Source organism: Thermobia domestica, chromosome 2 (genome assembly GCF_964235325.1).
Source record: "Thermobia domestica chromosome 2, izTheDome1.hap1.1, whole genome shotgun sequence".
In the NCBI taxonomy this organism is placed as follows: domain Eukaryota; kingdom Metazoa; phylum Arthropoda; class Insecta; order Zygentoma; family Lepismatidae; genus Thermobia; species Thermobia domestica.
In genome coordinates this window covers 121,809,874-121,829,370 of record NC_137455.1, presented here as the reverse complement: position 1 = coordinate 121,829,370, position 19,497 = coordinate 121,809,874, and the positions used below count along the sequence as shown (strand labels likewise).

The 19,497-nt window shown below is 36.4% G+C and overlaps 1 protein-coding gene across 1 annotated transcript; it reads left to right on the top strand.

Annotated features, from left to right (window-relative positions):
- The first annotated feature begins 794 nt into the window (after nucleotides 1-794).
- On the top strand, nucleotides 795-1,858 carry LOC145679159 (52 kDa repressor of the inhibitor of the protein kinase-like). Its single transcript, XM_081749750.1, has 2 exons — nucleotides 795-1,338; nucleotides 1,695-1,858. Exons 1-2 carry the CDS (start codon nucleotides 795-797, stop codon nucleotides 1,856-1,858), a joined length of 708 nt encoding a protein of 235 aa, XP_081605876.1.
- The last annotated feature ends 17,639 nt before the right edge of the window (nucleotides 1,859-19,497 follow it).

Sequence of the window (19,497 nt, the reverse complement as noted above, 5' to 3'; positions counted from 1 at the left end):
TATAGGCGGTTTTCGTTTTCAAAACTTTAAAGTTGCTCGGGAGTGTCGGAAAGTGATAAACGCGTGTAGTTTTATCTTCTCTTTCAGAGTTTAGTGGGTGTTTTCCCCTTACTTTATAATTTATTTAATATCTCATGTGTAGGTGAGTGAATTAGAAGAATTGTTTTTTTTTTTTAAATTAATCATGCATAAGCATAAGCAAATGAAACTTGATGTTTTTCTAAAACAGCAAGTGTCCTCAAAATTGGAAAACACCAAACATGATATTCTTTGTGTTGAAAATCCGAGCGAAGAAAAAGTTATCGGAGGGCAATATCGTTAGCGTACCTTCTCCCCACATGTGCCCTTGTGCAAGTTTATTAGGTGAGGAGACGTCGTGTGACCCAAAATACATTGGCAATTATGTAGACTTAAATTTGCAGTGAAGTTTGTCGGACACTGGTCGATATGAGATATTGATGAGGCTGTGGCACCCGACCGAAACATATGATTTTAAAGATGATGTTATGCCAGGAAAACGCTCCTTTTTGTATAAGTGGTTTGTTGAATTTCCGTGGCTAGCATATTCTAGAAAGTTGCGAGTGGGATTGTGCAAGCAGTGTGTTCTTTTTCGATCTCCGGTAAAAAGAGGATTGCAAGAGTCTTTTATACTAACGCCGTTTAGAAAATACAATGATTTTTTTGCATCCGCTCGACAACACGAACAATCTGAATGGCATCGGGCGTCCGGAGAACGTGCTGAGTTATTTTCGAATGTTATGCTACGAAAAGTTTGCCCGTTGATTTGAAAATTGATGAAGCGGCTCGGAAGCAAGTTGAGGAAAACCGAAAAAAACTGCCATCAGTCATTGAGACAATTGTCTTGTGCGACACATGATTTGTCTTTACGAGGAAAGAATGCTAAATCTGGCAATTTCTACGATCTTCTCCAATTTAAAGTAGATTCAGGAGGTATAACATTAAAGCAACGCTTTGAAACTGCTGCTCAAAATGCAAAATACTTATCTGTGCAGACTCAAAATGAATTGATATCAGTTGCAGGCAACACTTTATATGAACAGTATATAAAGCCTAAAATTGTTTATTCCCACTATTATAGTGTGCTTGCAGATGAGACAGCTGATATTGGGCGTGTAGAACAATTGTCTTTAGGTATTCGGTTTTACGACACTGTTGAAAATCAGATGCGAGAAGATTTCGTAGGTTGCATTCCATTAGGAGAGTTAAACGCCGCATATATTGCTAGAATAATTCTAAAAGCATTGAAAGAACGTGGATTATCTCAGTGTGAACTTGTAGGGCAGGGTTTCGATGGTTGTTTCACCATGGTTGGATGTAGTAACGGTGTACAAAGCATTATCAGACGACAATTCCCAAAAATGTTTTTTTTTTTACTATTGTGCATCACACAAGCTTAATCTTGTCGTTAATAAGCTATGTTCCGTTTCTTACATACGAAACACAGTGGATAACTTACTATCAAAGAAATCACAATTTTCTTTCGGAGAGCCCATTAAGACGAAAAAATATCATAAATATCCCACTACTTTCTGAAACCCGCTTAACTTCCAAATACAGCAGCATCAGAAAATTTTCTGAACATTTCATAGAAATAGTGTCTGCGTTAGAAGAACTGTCAATAAATTCTACAGTTTCTGAAACTAGAAGCAATTTTTATCGTCTTTTTTGTGCAGGAACAACAGGAGCCTTTATTGTTTCTTTGTCAGTTATCAGTCAATATTCCTTGTACCTTGAGCCAGTAGCACAAATTTTGCAAGGAGTTCAGTTGAACTTAATGGCGGCAAAATCACACATTTCGGAGTTGATTTGTATGTTCAAAGGACACAGATACAGCTGAAGTTACATTTCATTCGATCTTCGAAAAGTGTATTCGTGTTGCTGATGAACTGAATATTCAGCTGTCAGTTCCCAGACTTGTATCTCGACAAGTTCATCGTGCTAATCCTCCATACACAAATGCGGGAGAATATTATCGGCGAACCATATTTATACCGTACATAGATTCTTTGTTACAGTCGCAAAATAATAGATTTCGAAAGAACATAATCCAGGCTTTTCACTCTTCACACTGCATCCCCGTGAAATAAAAAAACACCTCTAAACTACAATTCATGAAGATGATGGATGAAATAAATGAAACTTATGAATTTGACAATTTCCTTCCTCAAGCTCAATGCTGGTATGATTTATGGAAACGCAGAAATCTAGATGCAGACAGTTTAGAGAAACTCTCTCTTTTTGATTTGATGGATCACGCCACATTTTATCCGGCAATAAAGCAAGGAATACAAGTAATGATCACCCTCCCCGTTACAACATGTAGTGTTGAGAGAAGTTTTAGCACCCTAAGGCGGGTGAAAACGTGGTTAAGGTCAACTATCTCTGAAGAAAGGTTGACAGGATTGTTTATGATGTCTCAATCGGGAACTTATAAATAAAAATAAAACACAAATCATATCAGACGTGTTGGATGCTTTTGGGAAAGAACCAAGGCGTATGTAATTCTTCTTCAAGAAGTAGACCTATATGACACGTAATAATGCTTTCTATATATAGAGATTTTTTATGTGCACTTTCCTTTATATTGTGTGTTCGCTTTTTTATAAATAAATTTGATTGTTCTGCGTTTTGTAAAGTGGTTACGGAAGAAAAAGATTTTGTGCATTTTGTGTGAACTTTGTGAAACAAGACAAGGAATCATTTTTACCTGGTGGCTTAGTTATTTACAAACACGAAGATGACGACGATTTTATCTTATAAAGTCTGCTCTTTTCTTGTTTGGTAAGTAAAACCGTAATATTTTCGTAAATACATTTTTGCATGTGTTACTTTTTAAAATTTCTATTTATGTGAAATGATTAGGTTCTGATTTTCATGCACAAAAATATTTTCTTGTATTTATCGAGATCCCGAGAGCAGTCTCGTTGTTGCATGACTTCGCAAAGGACTGATAAATAAACATCAAGAAATACAGTACTGTTATAAAGTTTTCTCTTTTTGGGTTGGTTTATTCTGAGTTTAGTGCCCCTTACAGTCCCGAGGGTGAGATGTGGACCTAAAGGTTTATATGGAATGCAAACTTCATGAGCTCAACTTCTACCAAGAATCTAACTCGAATCTCCCACACCAAAGACACGTACGGTAGCAACATAGTGAAGAACATGCATTCTTTCTCTCTCTCTCCTTGATTCTTTCAACCTTTGAGATGTTGGAAACAGGAATTATTATGAAGTATTAAAGAGGGAACATACGATTCTGTCTTCGGAAAGTTCTAAAGTCAACATAGTATATGTACTTGCAGGACTTCCTTATTTTATATATATATATATATATATATATATATATATATATATATATATATATATATATATATGTGTGTGTGTGTGTGTGTGTGTGTATTATTAGCCATTGTTCTTGACCCCCAGTGCGAAAGTTCTTGACGACACCCATGATACTGATGTGTGAGTGAAAATGTTATTTATTTCTTTATGCACAGTGCATTCCTTAATTAGTCATTTCTCGTAGTCAATCCAAATGGATAAACCAATTCGCATCTCAAATTTATTTTAACACTAGACCGTAATTACTCGCTAGATTACTCATAGTTATCGATGACAAAGTACAAATTTCATTTACTAATGCAAAGTTAGTTTGCGTACTATTAATGCCATCTCGTGCGGAGTTGTATATTATTCAACGCTAGGTTTTTGTTTCTCTGATACTTAGTAAACTGGTCAACACGAAAATGACCCTTCTTTTGCGATTAATGATGAGTAAATATTATTTCTTGCCCATATGAATAAGTATTTAGATAATTTACAATGTAAATTAACTTTCCTGAAAAGCATAGTCATTTATATAGTCCAGTAATAATATTATTAATAATAGTAAACTTTGCTTTTCCCCTTAACTTGAAGCTTGTCTATATGTCTTTATTTTATTGTCAGGCTGCAGTTTCAAATTCTCTCTTTCCGTTGCTTTCTGTGAACAATTGCATTGTTGATATTTTCTGAAATATAACTGCATATAGTTAAGGATATTGAGTTTTCGCTGCATACAAAATAATTCGAAACCGTAAATTGAAATATACTATGATTTGTTTTGAAAGAATCTGATATCAGTTCATACAAGCTCACGCGTGTTGGTTAACGTGCTAGAGTGATGTGTTGATTTTAATATATATAATAAAACTACTTTGAAGTCTTGGGGCGCAGTGCTTAAAGTGAGCCGGTATGAGCCGGTTATGCATCCGAAAGTTAGAAAATCAGCCGGTATGGCATACCGGTAAAAATAACTGATTTAACTTGTAATTTGCTTGTAGAAAAAAAAAACGGATTGTACACATAGAAATAAGTACGATGTAGCATTGTGTCATCAAATATGTTTGTACTATCAAAGATTTCGTTGCTAATGTTTCGAAAGTAAATAACAGTTCCTTATCACCCCATTGAATGGCAGAATTTGTGCTTTTGATTTTTTCAACATTTGTGCGAGCAATTTCCCCTCAAAAAATTCTGCCGTACCGCCCATCTAAAGTGTTTTGCCTGAATCTCCCCCTGTCATTGACAAGCCTCTTTTCTAAATTCAAAATTATTCTTTTCACATTGTCTGGACATCTGTGTTTTCAGTTATAAGAAAATTAGTGTTGACCATGAGAAGAGACAAGACCAGAAGCTTTTGAAAATGAAAATGAGATTGGAAACAATCAATAAATACTACATACTAGAAACTAGACGAGAGTGCCTACAGAGCCTTGAAAACGAGATGAAAAGAAAACAACACTCAGTAAATATATATATATATATTTAAATATTTATTTCTGTTAGGCTGATGATGATGAAGAATAAAATATTTACATATTTGTTTCACTCTCTCTCTCTCTCTCTCTCTCTGTGTGTGTGTGTGTGTGTGTGTGTGTGTGTGGGTGTGTCTATAGATTTTTAACATCAAAAATGATGCAAAAATGTCAGGAGTAGAGATGCTCTTTAGGGTTGTGTCAAAATTACTGCTCTAGGTCATATTTGTTCCATACCGTCACCTCATCTGATGTCACTTGAAGCACTGTTGGGGCGTAATGATAGAGTATAGGTTGTCTGAAAAATAAATCGACGTTATAGAAATGAAGAAATATATAGCTAAGTGAGTAATGATAAATACATTAGTACATTAATTATTACGCCAGGATATTTGTGTGAGGATATAGTGTTCTGTAAAAGTGATGGGTGGTATTCTCACTGTGGCTTGACATTTGATAGTAAACATACAGGCCAACAAATCAACAGGCCTAACAATACGAATAATGGTCTTATAGCAAACGATTCCAGACATTTTCCAGTTAATCACAGAACAGAATATCCGTTTCCAGAATAGATACATTTAAAAAATACGCGTTCAGTTTTCATTTGCTATGCTCCTCTGCCACTTTGAATTTTCCACGTCACCTGATTAAGCTAAGTTCACTACTATTCGCAGAGATGACGAGGTGGATAAGATCGATTAATATAGAAAATTTATTACAGTGGAATTTCGTTATACGTACCAGTGCGTCCAACATCTCCAATGTTCATGAATTTTCATTTCTTCTACTTCTAGTAGATATAGTGTCTTGAAATTAGTTGATTCCTCAAGGTTGGCACGCTTGCGGATTTGGAAGCTACTAGTAAGATTTGACAGACAACTTATTACTACAAAGTAACATATTTCGACCCTCTCCAATAGCGAGCGATGGTTCAGTACTTGACAAATTTTTTTTTTCCTGGTTCTTCGTTAGTAATTCTCCTTCGGATTATCAGTCATTTCTACTTTTGTTTCTATTGGTAACCATAAAAGTAAATGTTGTTATAGTAGTTTGAGCCAAAAAGTATTGTTAACCTTTTAGAACCATATATTTATACATATTCTGTTTACGTGCCTGCCATGCGAATTAAATGTCTACCAGTTTAAATAAAATGCTTGAAAATATTAATGTTATATCATGTGCGGTCAGTTAGGTAAATCTGCGATATATTCGGATTCTCTCTTAGGTGAAGTGTTGCAACCTAGAAAATTTAATTTGTCGGGGTTATTGAGTTGAAAGTTTAAATGATTATTGAGTCCATATATATATTGAGATATAAGTTGTGTGTGGAATAAGTATGATATTGAAATAAAATATATAATGGAGAATTGAATAAATACGTGTAAAGGGTCTTAGTACCTACCCCGAACGGTCCTTGGTTGCTATAGTTCCGAAATATCCAACAAATATAAAATGTGAATGTTAGAAGATACCACCGCATGTTATAGATATTCTCTTCAAACTTTGTAATATTATTAAATAACATATGTAATGACTAACATCATCTGTATTAAACTAACTGCATATAGCATGGGATTTAGGCAGGTAATCGTAACCCTGTTGTATCCTTAAATTTACCCTCAATTTAGTAAACTAAAATCCTTCTATAAAACTACATTTCGATTCCATCCCTCCCATACCAATCCTCAAACTTGACCAGTGTTTCCACCTCAGTAGTCGTGTTCTCAATACAAACAAAATTCCTTCTGAACTTGGAAAATTCTCGTTCCTACATATACATTGTGTGAATCTAACGTTAAATGTGTGCACCTGGTAGTATAAGGTGATATTAACTGAAAGATCGTCAATGAATGGGATAGTAAGTGAATAACAGAGTAAGTACCATTAGTTACCGTGATATCAGAGACAAAACTTTGATCTCTTAATCCCAGAAATGAGAGAAATGTCTTCGCTAGATACTTCGACGAACAGAATGTGTCAGTTACAATGAGTAAACATAATCCTATGTGTGTATAAGTAATGTAATAAAGTGAAATGCATGGATACCAGAAAGGGTGCTTCGATAATACGTATGATATTATAGTTCGTCTGAAAGTACAAGAGAGGATTCGTGTAATTACTTTCAAAATGTTCATAAATGAGATAAAGACTCATTTCTAACCCTTATTTTCAAGTTTTTTTCTTTCACTCATCGCACTGTATGCTGTACTTACTCACGGACATATATCATATTTACCAAAAGTTAAAGAAAATATTTTTTTGTCTTTCTTTTTATCTGACTGTTAATATATATATATATATATATATATATATATATATATATATATATATATAATCAGTACATTGCTATTGTTTAATCTCGTGTATGGATTGATATGTTTATATGTATGTTTATTGCATGTTTATACAATTCTGTGTTTAATTTCCTAATAGATGTAATGAATGTTCGCCAGTAGTTAGATGGTTTCTTTAAACTATTTTCACCCACGGAGGTCATGAAAGATAACTAATTCTAAAGTAGTCTAAATCGGCTCTGGGAGACAAGCCAAAAGAACAGGATGAGCCTGAATAACGACAGTCTTTTCAGAAATCCCAAAACTTCTATTTGTGGAAAATATGCACTTTGATTTTTTTTCTTTCTTGGCTAATTCGAATGTGTGTTCGATCTCCATTTTAAAAATTCAAATACTGAATACAGGTTATTTAACACTCCGAAATAATAGACAAACAATTAGATTAAAACTTCTCGTCATCTGGGCTGGGTTAGGGTAAATCTCACTTGTGCAGTTGCCTGGATCCAGGTCGGAATAGTATGAGGGAACATGTGTCTCTTCGGGATCACTTCAGAATTGATTCTCAAGTAATAACCGTCGAATATGAATCACCTTTTAATAACTATTCAAGTTCCTTTACCATATTTCCATCATTAGCCAGCATTCCTCTATCTCTAGTTCCTTCTTCCTTTCTCCTTTTCCTCTTCCCGTTTTTCTCCTATCTTCTTCTCTTCTTTCTCACTTTCTTTTCCTCTTTCCAATAAAACTGAAGAGGGGTCGCGACTGGGAGATGTCGCTATAGACATGGTCATTAAATTGGATTGATGTTTCTCTTCGGAAGTCCAATATGAATTAGTTAATCTTACAAAATATATATGAAGCAAAAATTCGAAAATTCATTTAGTTTTATTTCACATTTAGCTAAATAATCATAATTACATGATAATCAGTTTAAAAATAAGTCGGTGACTAACTTTCCCAATCACGACAACAGTCTTCAATATAGCGGAGGTTTTTAGCGTAAAGGAGTTATACATTGGTTTTAAAATATGGATTTACTGAAAGCTTTGAATCTTAGTTGTATGAAATATCGAAATATTGGATAATGTCCGGATATTGTTATTGAGTATTGAAATATCGATATAAAAGTTATTATAAGTTTTACGTCCAACGAACATACTGGCTAAGCTACGCGTAAAGGAGTCTGTTAAATAAGGTAGGCATTTATAAATTAATGAAATGAAGAAAGAACTCCGAAGAAATCCAAGTACACGGTGACTGTTTACCACAAAGCTCACTTGGCGCGAGCTGGGATCGAACCAAGAATCTCATGCAACAGAGCTGAATGGTGTATCGCGTACCCACCACAGCCCTTCTTTGTATTATATTTTTGGATAAAGAGAGGGATGAATAAAGTACGCATTTATAATTAGGTGGAACGAGATTGTAGGAGGAAACGGGAGAATTGCAGACACAATGTTTTAAACTAGAAATACACTCTGAATAAGCGAAAGCGTTTCGTTTCAGAAGTGACTTATTTTTATGATCGGCGCTGTTTAATGTTTGTGAACGAGGAAAGAAACTTACTGTAGCAGTCAATGGAGAATTATCCTCTTTGAAACTCTTCATACAAAACTAGAGTTTTATTTAACTTCATACATACTAGCAAAGGAGATATATGTAATAACAGGTAATGTACTTTAGGAACAATTTTGACATTATTTAAAGTGTAGATAGCGACACTAAGGCAATACAAGAGACGGACAATTATCCGACAGCGCAGATAGTTACATTAATGGTGTGCTTGATTTATTAGGATGTCTTATATGCAGATGGAAACAATTGTTTTAAGAGATACCACTTTGAACGTATAGTTCGGTTACATTACTTTACTCTAGACTTCTCTCAACATTAAGTACAAGGTAACCAACACCATTGGCGATAACTATCAGCATGAATGTGAACCATGGGAATTAGCATGTTGGAGAGACCGAGACATTTTGTGTATATAATAATTAGTATGAATATTTGAGTTAGGTACCTAGATTATGCAACCGATAATTTAAAAATGTTTTGAGAGTTGCATATGATATTCACGGACAGCCTGACACAATTTTGTATTTTACTTGAAGTATAATGAATATTTGTTTGAACTAAAAGGGCTATCATTTCGTCCCGTAAATTTTATAGAAGTCTCGTCTCATCTCAATTCTCGAAAACGTCTTTATCGTCTTGATTCTCGAGGACTCATTTCTTGTCTTGTTTTGTAAATTTACGTACAAAATGTATTCCCTTATCCACAAGTTCTCAGAATCCTTCTGCGTGACGAGAACATTTAAGCCATATTTATTATTGGAATATATTGTGGTTTGAGCATCTTCAAACATTCATAAATGCTCTTCATTGTGATCACTTTTATCAATTTATGGTTTTTATAAACGGATCATTTAGCGCTAAAATAGTGTTTGAGATAGACTTGGGTGAACTAGTGTTGCTCACAAGACTCGAAAAAATTCTCGTCTTGTCTCGTAGTGCAAATTATGAGTGATAACGGTGATGAGGATTAAAAATGTTGTTTTCAACTTATAGTTTCTTATAATTATTAACATATAAGGAGATATATAAGATTCACGTAAAAGACTAACTTAGTTATTTGCACGAAATTAGTTTGGTGAATTTTGTTTACAATTCCAGCAATAACACCCTTTGTAATATGTGGTATATATTCCTTATGCCCAAATGTCATTGACCCATTTCTTAATGTTACCTTCGTGTGTAGAAGTTAGTTTCTATTTTTACTAAGGTGATGAGGAAGACAACTCTACTAAATTCAAAGAAATATCTGCGTTAGCACAGGACGAGTGTCGTTTGCCTCTCCCCCTAGCGGCACCATATTGCGGCAGCTTCAGGTCATCGCAGAAATCTTTCACTGCCCACCAAGGAGCCCATCGTGAATCCATCCCTGGATTCCAGTCCTAGATTACCTGTAGGCGTTATAACTGCAGATAAAAACTTTTAGGTAATATTGTCTAATAATAATAATGTGTCCGACCGAACTTTATTACTATTGTGTAAGAACTAATTAAGAAATTATCATATTTAGAGGCTGTTCCTGAGGGAAGTCATATAGTTTAAAATTTAAAGCTTTCTTACTTCAAAGTAAGGGGAGGAAAGGTACTCTAATGGACTTAGGTGCAGGGCCCGATTGGGAACACTATTGCGGGACCCCAGATTCCAAAACAACTTGCATATATACTGCATGTACTACTATATTGCCCCAAGACGCACACACACATTACAGGGGGTAGACAAAAAAAAAAAAAAATCCAAAAACACTTCATACAGGACACACAAGTTTGGCCCTACACTGTACAACACGTGTTGCGGTTGGCGATCGTTTTTTTGTTTTCAGTGTGTCATGTGGATCTTCCTCTTCCGTCAGCAGTAACCAGTTCACCTGTGAGTGTCGTGATGTAAAAGTGGTGCGGTAAAATAGGCGACCTGATAGACTTCCAAAGACACATGATCTTTGGTGCCCGTCTGGTTGGAGCTTCAGTGGCAACAGTGGCGAATATTGTGAGGGTATCGAAAGGCACGAGGGCATACACAATTCATGGGCAAACGACGTCTGTAAAGCACAACAGTGGTCGAAAGACAATCCTGTCAGATAGGGTCCGGAGGGCATTAAAACGGATTGTAGCAGCTAAAAAGAAGACCACTGCAATGAAAATTACGTCTGAACTCAATTCCGGCCTACAACCCGGTTTCATCGAAAGCAGAGATACGGGAACTTCATAAAATGAAAATTCATGGCAGGGCCGAACCTCTGGTCACAGCAGTAAATGCGAAGAGGCGTATCCAGTGGTGCAAGGACTACAAGGCGTGGACTCATGAGCAGTGGAAACACGTAATGTGGTCCGATGAATCGACCTTCACCTTGTTTCCAACAACCGGTCGTGTTTACGTATGGAGAACACCGTTGCAGGCTTATGGTACAGACTGTCTGCTCCCAACTGTAAAGCATGGGGGTGGTTCTGTTACAGTATGGGCAGTGATATCGTGGTTTTCTGCAGGTCCCATTATAGCCCTGCATGGAATGATGAATGCTAAGGCGTATGAGGCCATTTTGGGGGACCAGGTTCTACCCATGGCCCAAATATTGTTCCCTGATGGTGATGGCATCTACAAGATGATTTGGCACTCTGTCACACTGCAAAAACGGCGAAATCATGGTTTGAGGAACATGAACAGGAGCTATCACACCTCCCCTAGGTCCCACAATCACCAGATCTGAACATCATTGAGCCATTGTGGTCTGAGTTAGAAAGGCGTGTTCGGTCTCATTACCTTTCGCCAGCATCCCTTAAGGAACTGGAGCATGTTTTGGAGGAACAATGGTACAAAATTCCACACACCACGATTCAGGAGCTGTACACGTCTATTCCACGTCGGATCCAAGCTGTTTTGGACGCAAAAGGAGGCCCCACACCATACTAGGTATGATTTTCACACTTTTGGAAACGTTTTAGGTATTTTGTCCACACACATATATATATACACACAGTAAAGGTTTTCGTTTAACACGAACTTTCAATCCTTTGTTGTTGTTGTTGTTGTTTTTAGATCATTTTTCTTATTTCAGATTTCACTCCAGATCAGTTTTTGTCATACAGTATTTATTCAGACGAAAATTACCTTGTAAATAAGAGAAAAACCAGAAACGGGTATCCCGTTAAGCGCTGAACATGCAGGTGGTTGGCAGACGAGCTGGCGACAGCTCGAGACAAAACATCTTCTCTACCCTGTAACTCCAAACTGGTGACAGCAGTCATAAATACCTTTCCGTTACTAGCGGTACCCAACCTGCTAGCGGAGTTATCAATTTTATAACTTGACCTGGATTTCCTGCGTGCAAACTTTTTTTTTTTTTTTCAATCTTCGAAGATAGGATAATAAACTTACTGTAGTGTTTTGACTTTTCAGAGGATGGTACCGAGACCGAAACTAGTCTCGATCTTAATCTTAACTCGAATTTGAGACCGAGCCGTGCTTTTCGAAATCGAGACGAGACCGAAACTCAATCTCGTCTCGATACAATTCTGTGGATGGTATCAAGACGGAGAATAATCTTGGTCTCGTCTCGATACCATCTCTAGTGTTTTCTATGACATACATAATATACTGTAGTATATGTATAGTCTGTATACTGTAGTGCGTAGAGAAAATGTATTCGAATAAAAAAATTTGGGTCCCCGGTTAACACGATCTTTTTTTTTTAACACGAACTCCTGATTTTTCAGTCCCTTGGAATTCGTGTTAACGAGGGTTTACTGTATAATGTGTGTGTGTAGTCTTTAAGCATATAAAACTTGGTTTTGGGTGGGAGAAGAGAAAAACACACAAAGAAATCGCACTGAGGCTATACCATTCGGGTGTTCATGGACGTATCAAAGCACTTAATATCTATTTTTACAACAGAAGTTGGAAACGTAAAGAAATAAACTACTGCTCAATCAACTTCAGAACATTGCTTGTTTCCAGAAACTTAATAAACTATTCATTTAATAATTAAGCGCGAGCCTCAAAGAAATAAATGAACCCGAGCGGAACTGAGCCCAGTTGAAAGAAATGAGCCCGAGCCCAAGTGATCGCGAGCCCAGTTGAGAGAAGTGAGCCTAAGCGAGCCCAGTGCAAAATGGCCATCTATGAACAAAAGCCATTCCGTCAAGTTATCGGTCAGTTTCTCCATCTGATCTGCATTCTGTTGGTTTTCTCACTGATTATCTTTGTTCAGATATCAGCGCTCTTAAGATTATGCCATTTAGTGCTGAATGACGTGAGTGACTGTCTGTCTACCAGTACTCTTTAAACATGACAGTGTAGATACTTTTTATCTACAAAGTCTCTAGCAGAGACAAGGCAACAATGAGGCACACTCGCTTCTAAACGTAGCGCTATTTTCTATACAGAAACTTTCATGAGAAACATGCAAATATTATATTCATTTGCATTATTATTTTTAATAATTATGTAGAAGTACACAAGAGAAATTGTCTACTGCAATTAAATGAAAGGAAGAATATGACCAATCTATAATCTTGCTATGACATCAAATTTTCATCTAGGGGACATGGCAGATGCTATTTTAAATATTATATTCCTCCAAAAATGGTCAAACAGCAAATTAAAAATAGTTGTTAAGAAAGCTTGTCCTTTTCCCTCGCGAAGGAAATTATTCCTCGCCCTCGTGCATCCTCACCATCGCAGTGGAAGTTGGGCCTCGCCCTCGCGAAGGGAGTTGTCCATCGCCCTCGTGCTGAAGCCTTGTCCTCGCCCTCGCGAAGGGAATTGTACATCGCCCTCGCCCTCGTGTTGGGAATTTCTCCTCGCCCTCGCGCACCCTCGCCATTGTTGTCGAAACTTGCCCTCACCCTCGACCTCGCGAAGGGAGTTCAACACCGCCCTTGCTCGCACTCGTGCTGGGAATTTTTCCTCGCCCTCGCGTCATTGCGGGCGAGGGAGCCCTCGAGAGGGCCACCCTCTCGAGGATGAACATCTCTGCTAGTATCGAAAACTACGTAAGTAACCTGTTCTATTTTCTCCTTTCGTACTTCTATATTTGACACCGACCCCTTCGTTCCGATAACCATGGCTTTTGTCTTTCTAACATCTTATTAATTTTCTCTTCAGTTTCTGCAAAAAGCGCCATATCATCTGCAACCCGTATACAACTAATCAGTCTACCTCCTACTGAAATGCCATGTTTATTTTGTAGGCCATTTTTCACTATCTCTTCTAGAAATATTAAATAATGTAGGCAAGAGGCAACATTACTGTCGAACTCTCTTCAATCATTTCCTCTCCTATTCTAATATATATTTACAGTAAAGCAGAAGATAAAAATACCTAGTCACTGAAAATGAAATTTCTGTCCTCGATTTAATATAAAAGGATGTTAATAATTAACTGCTAAGTAACTTCCACATACAAAGACACTGCATTAACCTACATTCTTGCCTGCTGCTTATGTCATAACTAATTATTACTCATTTAGTTCCTGTAAGTTTTTATTATACTTTTAGGAGGCCCGAAATATATTTTCGCAGAGGACCTACATACAAGATGGTATCAAAAAGTTTGTGCTACCACCTAGAAAGCGACGAACTACGAACCTCCTCGGACATCCATTTCATAAGTTTAGTCCTTGTATGTTAAACCATGCAAATTCTGGACTCGTTACGAGATGATTTTTTTTTCCTGCACGTAAATCACTGAAGGTGCGATGATTGACGAGCCTGGGGCACAAAGCGTCAATAAGTACTTCCATCTTCAGGGGAAATTAGCAAAGCAGATCCACGAAGAGTAGAAAGAAGTCTATTGGGGATGAAAGCCCATCCTATAAGATGGTATCCAAATGGAAACGGCAATTCCAAACTGAACACATGACCACCGAGGACGCCTCTAGGTGAAAGACAGGATAATCATTGAAAGTGTTATGTGTACAATAGGTATGAGTTATGAATCTGCCTGAAATATCATTCACAACCAGCTGTATCTGCAGTGTCACCAAATGGGTGCCACGACTGCTTACACCTTTCCAGAAGAGAAATTGCGGGGACACTGTAAGAGAAAAGTTGCATTGGGGACACTATGAGATGGATAAAAAGGACTTTTTCGGCAGGCTAGTGATAATGGATGAAAGTTGGGTTGATGACTCAGAAACAAAGGAAACGAGCAAATAATGGAAACCTCTCCTTCCCCCTCTTTAATACAGCACGAGTGCAGAAGTTTGCCGCCAGGGAGATGTTTTCCGTTTTCTGGGACTGTGAAGGAGTAATCAAGACAGATTACCTACCACAGGAGCCAACTATTACTATATTCCCATCTTCTGACTAACAAGGAGAAGGCAGACTTTGGTAAATGAACTTCGGGGCCATCTTTCGCGAGGTAGTAGTGCACATTAAGTGTTAATATTACGAACTGAGAGAGTACAATAGCCAGAAATAGCCTAGAAAAAGTGTCTTGATACGACGCGCAAAGTTATCAAGTGACGGCATGGCAAAGTGAGGAATATCTATGACTTACGTGCAAAGCGTCTCGGGTTTGATTCCCGCTCGATTTTTTTTTTTTGCTTTACCAATCAAGTAGCCATTTGTAACTACAAGTTAAAATAGTAATTCACCATATGTTTATAAAGCATAAAACAATAGAAATGTTCAAATCAACCTTTCATTGTTCCATGGAACTAGCAATAAAATGTGATCTATTCCGTAAATATCTTGATATCACGGATTATATTACGGTTACCACAGTCGTTATGTAAAAAATGTTCTTGACGCTTCGTGTCTATATCTGTTGACACTGTGCAAATTACAAGGGGGATGCGGGGGAAATCCTCTTTGGGAATACTGAATATATGCCATAACCAAAGGGGATTTCTCCCTCATCCCCCTTGCAATTTGCACACTGTTCACAGATAGACACGACGCGTCAAGAACATTTTTTACATAACGACTGTGGTAACCATAATATAACTCGTGATTTCTGTAATCTTCTTTAAGTGTAATAATAATAATAATAATAAATAAAGCTTTTATAACTGAAATAATACAAATTATCAGGTGTAGTATTACATACAGGGTGGCTCAAAAGTAGGTATACAGTACCGTCTGGTTGGCTCATTGCATTTTATATCATTTCTTATTGTTATCTATCAGATAGACTTAGTTTCTGTATTATTTGTTCTTAATGTGTTTCTACTTATATCGTAAGCTCGGAAGAGCTGAAGCAAATAAACCATAAACTAGAATGGTTATACTTGATCAATACAGAGGTGTATACCTACTTTTGGGCCATTCTGAATATCACTGCCTATATTAGTTATTACTTTACATTTGTTCAAGTTTAAGTAAAAATTCCATTTAATTCATTACTATGACACGAAGTATTCCGTAATGAATTTCGAAGTTCAGACTTACTGGCGGGTTGAAAAGTTTCGCGTTGTCACGTCAGTAGTAGGGAGATTCCAGCTCGCTGTCCTGCAACACCCAGTACCCTTTCCTACTCTCGCATGTGCATATTAACTTGATTACTCAGCACTTGACTAATTTGACGTATTTTCAGTGGTTCAGCCACTTTGAGTAAAAGCAATGTTAGCGATCTGATTCTTGCACCGAATTGTTCCCTTCTTCGAGATCTTCTCAATTATATTATCACTAGATTTACTTGCTTGATATAAGTGTTGGGATACCCATTCTACCATCTCTGCTGATAACCCTTTACGAAATTACAACTTAATAGAATTTCGGTATCTTATAAATTAGTCTCCCAAAAGAACCATCTCAGTGTTTTTGGATAGAAGTAAGACGGCAATCTGGGTACTGCAAAAAATATTTCGTCAAGCCTTCTTGATGTTTTAACTCGGCCTTCTTTAAATTTTGGTGCTACTCTCCTGGCTACTTCCTCAGACGCTTCTGAGAGAAGTTTAGATCCCTGATAAGATTATGTTACCACATACAGTTAACCTATCAAAATACTGGAATACGTGTCTCGGAGTTTTTTGGAATTTTCAATCATGTTGGTGACCTAGGGATATATCAAAACGTTTGGACACTATGTAGTGGTGTAAGTTAGCGGTTGCGGACATCGGTTGCTGCTAAAGAAGTTGTTAACTATAGGCTCCTGCAGTATCAGGGTGGAAAAAAATCATTATCAGGGTGGAAAAAAAAGCCGCGAACTGAAGAAAAAGCATTACGAATTAATATTAAATGCCAATATGCCATTTAAGTGAAAGTATTGGGGTTGAATTTTGAATTAATCAATCCCCAATCGTTAACCTATATCAACCCCAAACAATGTTACTTAACAATTTTAAATTATGGCTTTTTTTTTTTTTTTTTTTTTGTTAAATTATAGACTTTCAGCCAAGCATCATCCCTATTTATCCTAGGATCATGGTTCATACCTCATTCTCTTCAGAACAGAACACCCTTTAAAACGGTAACATTCACATTTTTCTTATCATGTCCCTAAAGCGGAAAATTTTGATCCCCTCTGGACTCCCCTGTGTTAACGCACAGATCTCAAAATCAACTGGGAAATACTAAGGGCGTACTAAATTTTAAGCTTTTATCTTGAATAGTAAGGGCGGGAAAAATTTAACAATGAGCTAAGAACATCCCCACAATACCCCAGATGACCAGGATGTAATATAAAAATTTCCTCAGACATCCCTATTTGTCTTAGAATCATGATTTGTACATTATTCTCTTCAGAATAAAACAGAATTTCAAACGGTACCATTCAAATGTCTCCATCGTATAGGCTATCTGGGGCTGGAAAATCACGAAAAAAGGTATTTTCTGTTAAGAAATATTCCCTTTTTTTTTTTTTTACTTTTTACCCCACTGTACCGCCTCTGTTTAAAGGCAAAGATCTGAAACAAATCTGAAAAATACTAAGGGGTGCAGTGAATGAGTGTCCAAAGTTTCAAACTTCTAGATGCAAAAGTAAGCCCGCGAAAAATAATATCCCCAAATACCGCAGATTCCCGTATAAAACAGGATCTCAGGTAACAGTTTTCTGAGACATTCCTATTTATCCTAAGATCATGGTTCGTACATCATTCTCTTCAGGATAGAACAGCCTTTCAGATAGATGGTATCATTTGTGTCTCCATCTTAGGCGGGAAAATCGAAGAAAGCTATTTTTTGTTAAAAATATCTATTTATATATATATTTATTAAAAAGTGTATATATATATATATATATATATATATTTACATTTTTGCCCCTCTGGACCCCCCTGTTTTCTCGCAGAGATCTGAAATCATCAGAAAAATACTAAGATACTAAGAGTGCACTGAATGAGTGCAGAATTTCAGTCTTCTGAATGCAAAATGTAGGCCAGCCAAAAAATAATAAAAATACGCACAACAACAAAAAAAATCTTTTACATTTATGACGTCATCACATCCTATGTCTTGACACAGAGAGGCGTGAAAGCATATGTAATGTGCTGTACAATGCCTTCAGTTCTGAAAAAAAAAACGAAGTAAAAAACTTTATTGGTACTGTTTTTAATCGAATAATGAAGATTTTATCCTATCACCTAAAATTGGTGATATAATTTAAAAGGTTAAGCGTTAAGGAAAAAGTACAGCAACGTTTATCAAAGTGACACCTTTTTCCACAAAAGTTACTGATACTTGGCAGGGGTATATTTTAAAGGAAATTGTAACTAGCTTGCGGCACAAAATACATAAATTTTGCCTAAAGTTATAAAATCTAAAAAATTTTGGAGGGGGGATAGGACACTTTCTAAATACGCCCTATTATCTGGGAACAAATATATAGACGCGCACACAAAAGAATCTTCGTCTTAATGTCGATGGTGATTTCCCCGTTGGAATAGTTAACGATTTACAATATAAACCCTATGTTACGAAGAGAAGAAAACAGGATTACCCTGTTACCCGTTCAAAACGGGATTTTCCTTAATCATCCTTTGCATGACACTTGTTTTCATACTATGCTGTACATACTGTACATTTGAGTCTCATTGTATTATGATTATCATCTTCCATAATCGAAATAACAGAACAGAAACGGGACTTTACTTATTTTCACTTTAAATTACTTCGGAATTTCATTTAAATCAACGATTTTTATTTAAAAAATCAAGTGATTTAAATCAGACTGATTTAAATCAATCCACCCTATGCAGTATGGATCAAACTTTTTCGGACACACTATTTTACACATCCCACAAAGCTTCTGAACAGACTGTTCACATGTAGCATTATAACTAGCAAAATGTAGCGCTACGAATGCAGTTCACAAACCAAACGAAAAGTAGCAAGTGGATAATTTGTATACCATTATTATATAGTAAGTTCTCAAATAATCACCAAACACAAGAATTTCGTTGAACTAAGTTCGTGCTTAAGAGGGGCTTCCAAACACTGCTACATGCAAATAGTTATATTAGGTATAAATAATTAGCAATCTGGGTGTTCAAATCAGGAAGAACATGGAAATTCATCAGGTTTTAACTATTTAGATATATCTGATCGGAGACTAAATTGAAACAACTGATGCTACAATTAATCGCACCATAGTTAGGATGCCTCAATGGACGATGAAAACAGAAGTTTCATTATCAGCAAGTTAATTACTATAGAAATGTCCTACAGGAACTTCAAACTCTATTATATTAAGTAAAATAGCATTTCACTGTAAGTAACGGCATTTTCGTATCTAGGCAGAAAACCTATCAAAAACCCTTCGTAAGTGATTATACATTCAATTTAGATAACTGTTTATTCCAATTTAATACCCCTTTCACATTGATACAGTTACTAAATGAACACAGCTGAAGATTAAGGAATTAAAGAAAAATGCAAA

What these genes read in the sequence shown, in the direction of transcription:
- LOC145679159 (XM_081749750.1), top strand. Translation starts at nt 795, where the DNA reads ATGAAGCGGCTCGGAAGCAAGTTGAGGAAAACCGAAAAAAACTGCCAT. An exon ending in TTTCACCATGGTTGGATGTA is followed by an intron (nt 1,339 to 1,694) that starts GTAACGGTGTAC and finishes TTTTTTGTGCAG; the next exon opens with GAACAACAGGAGCCTTTATT.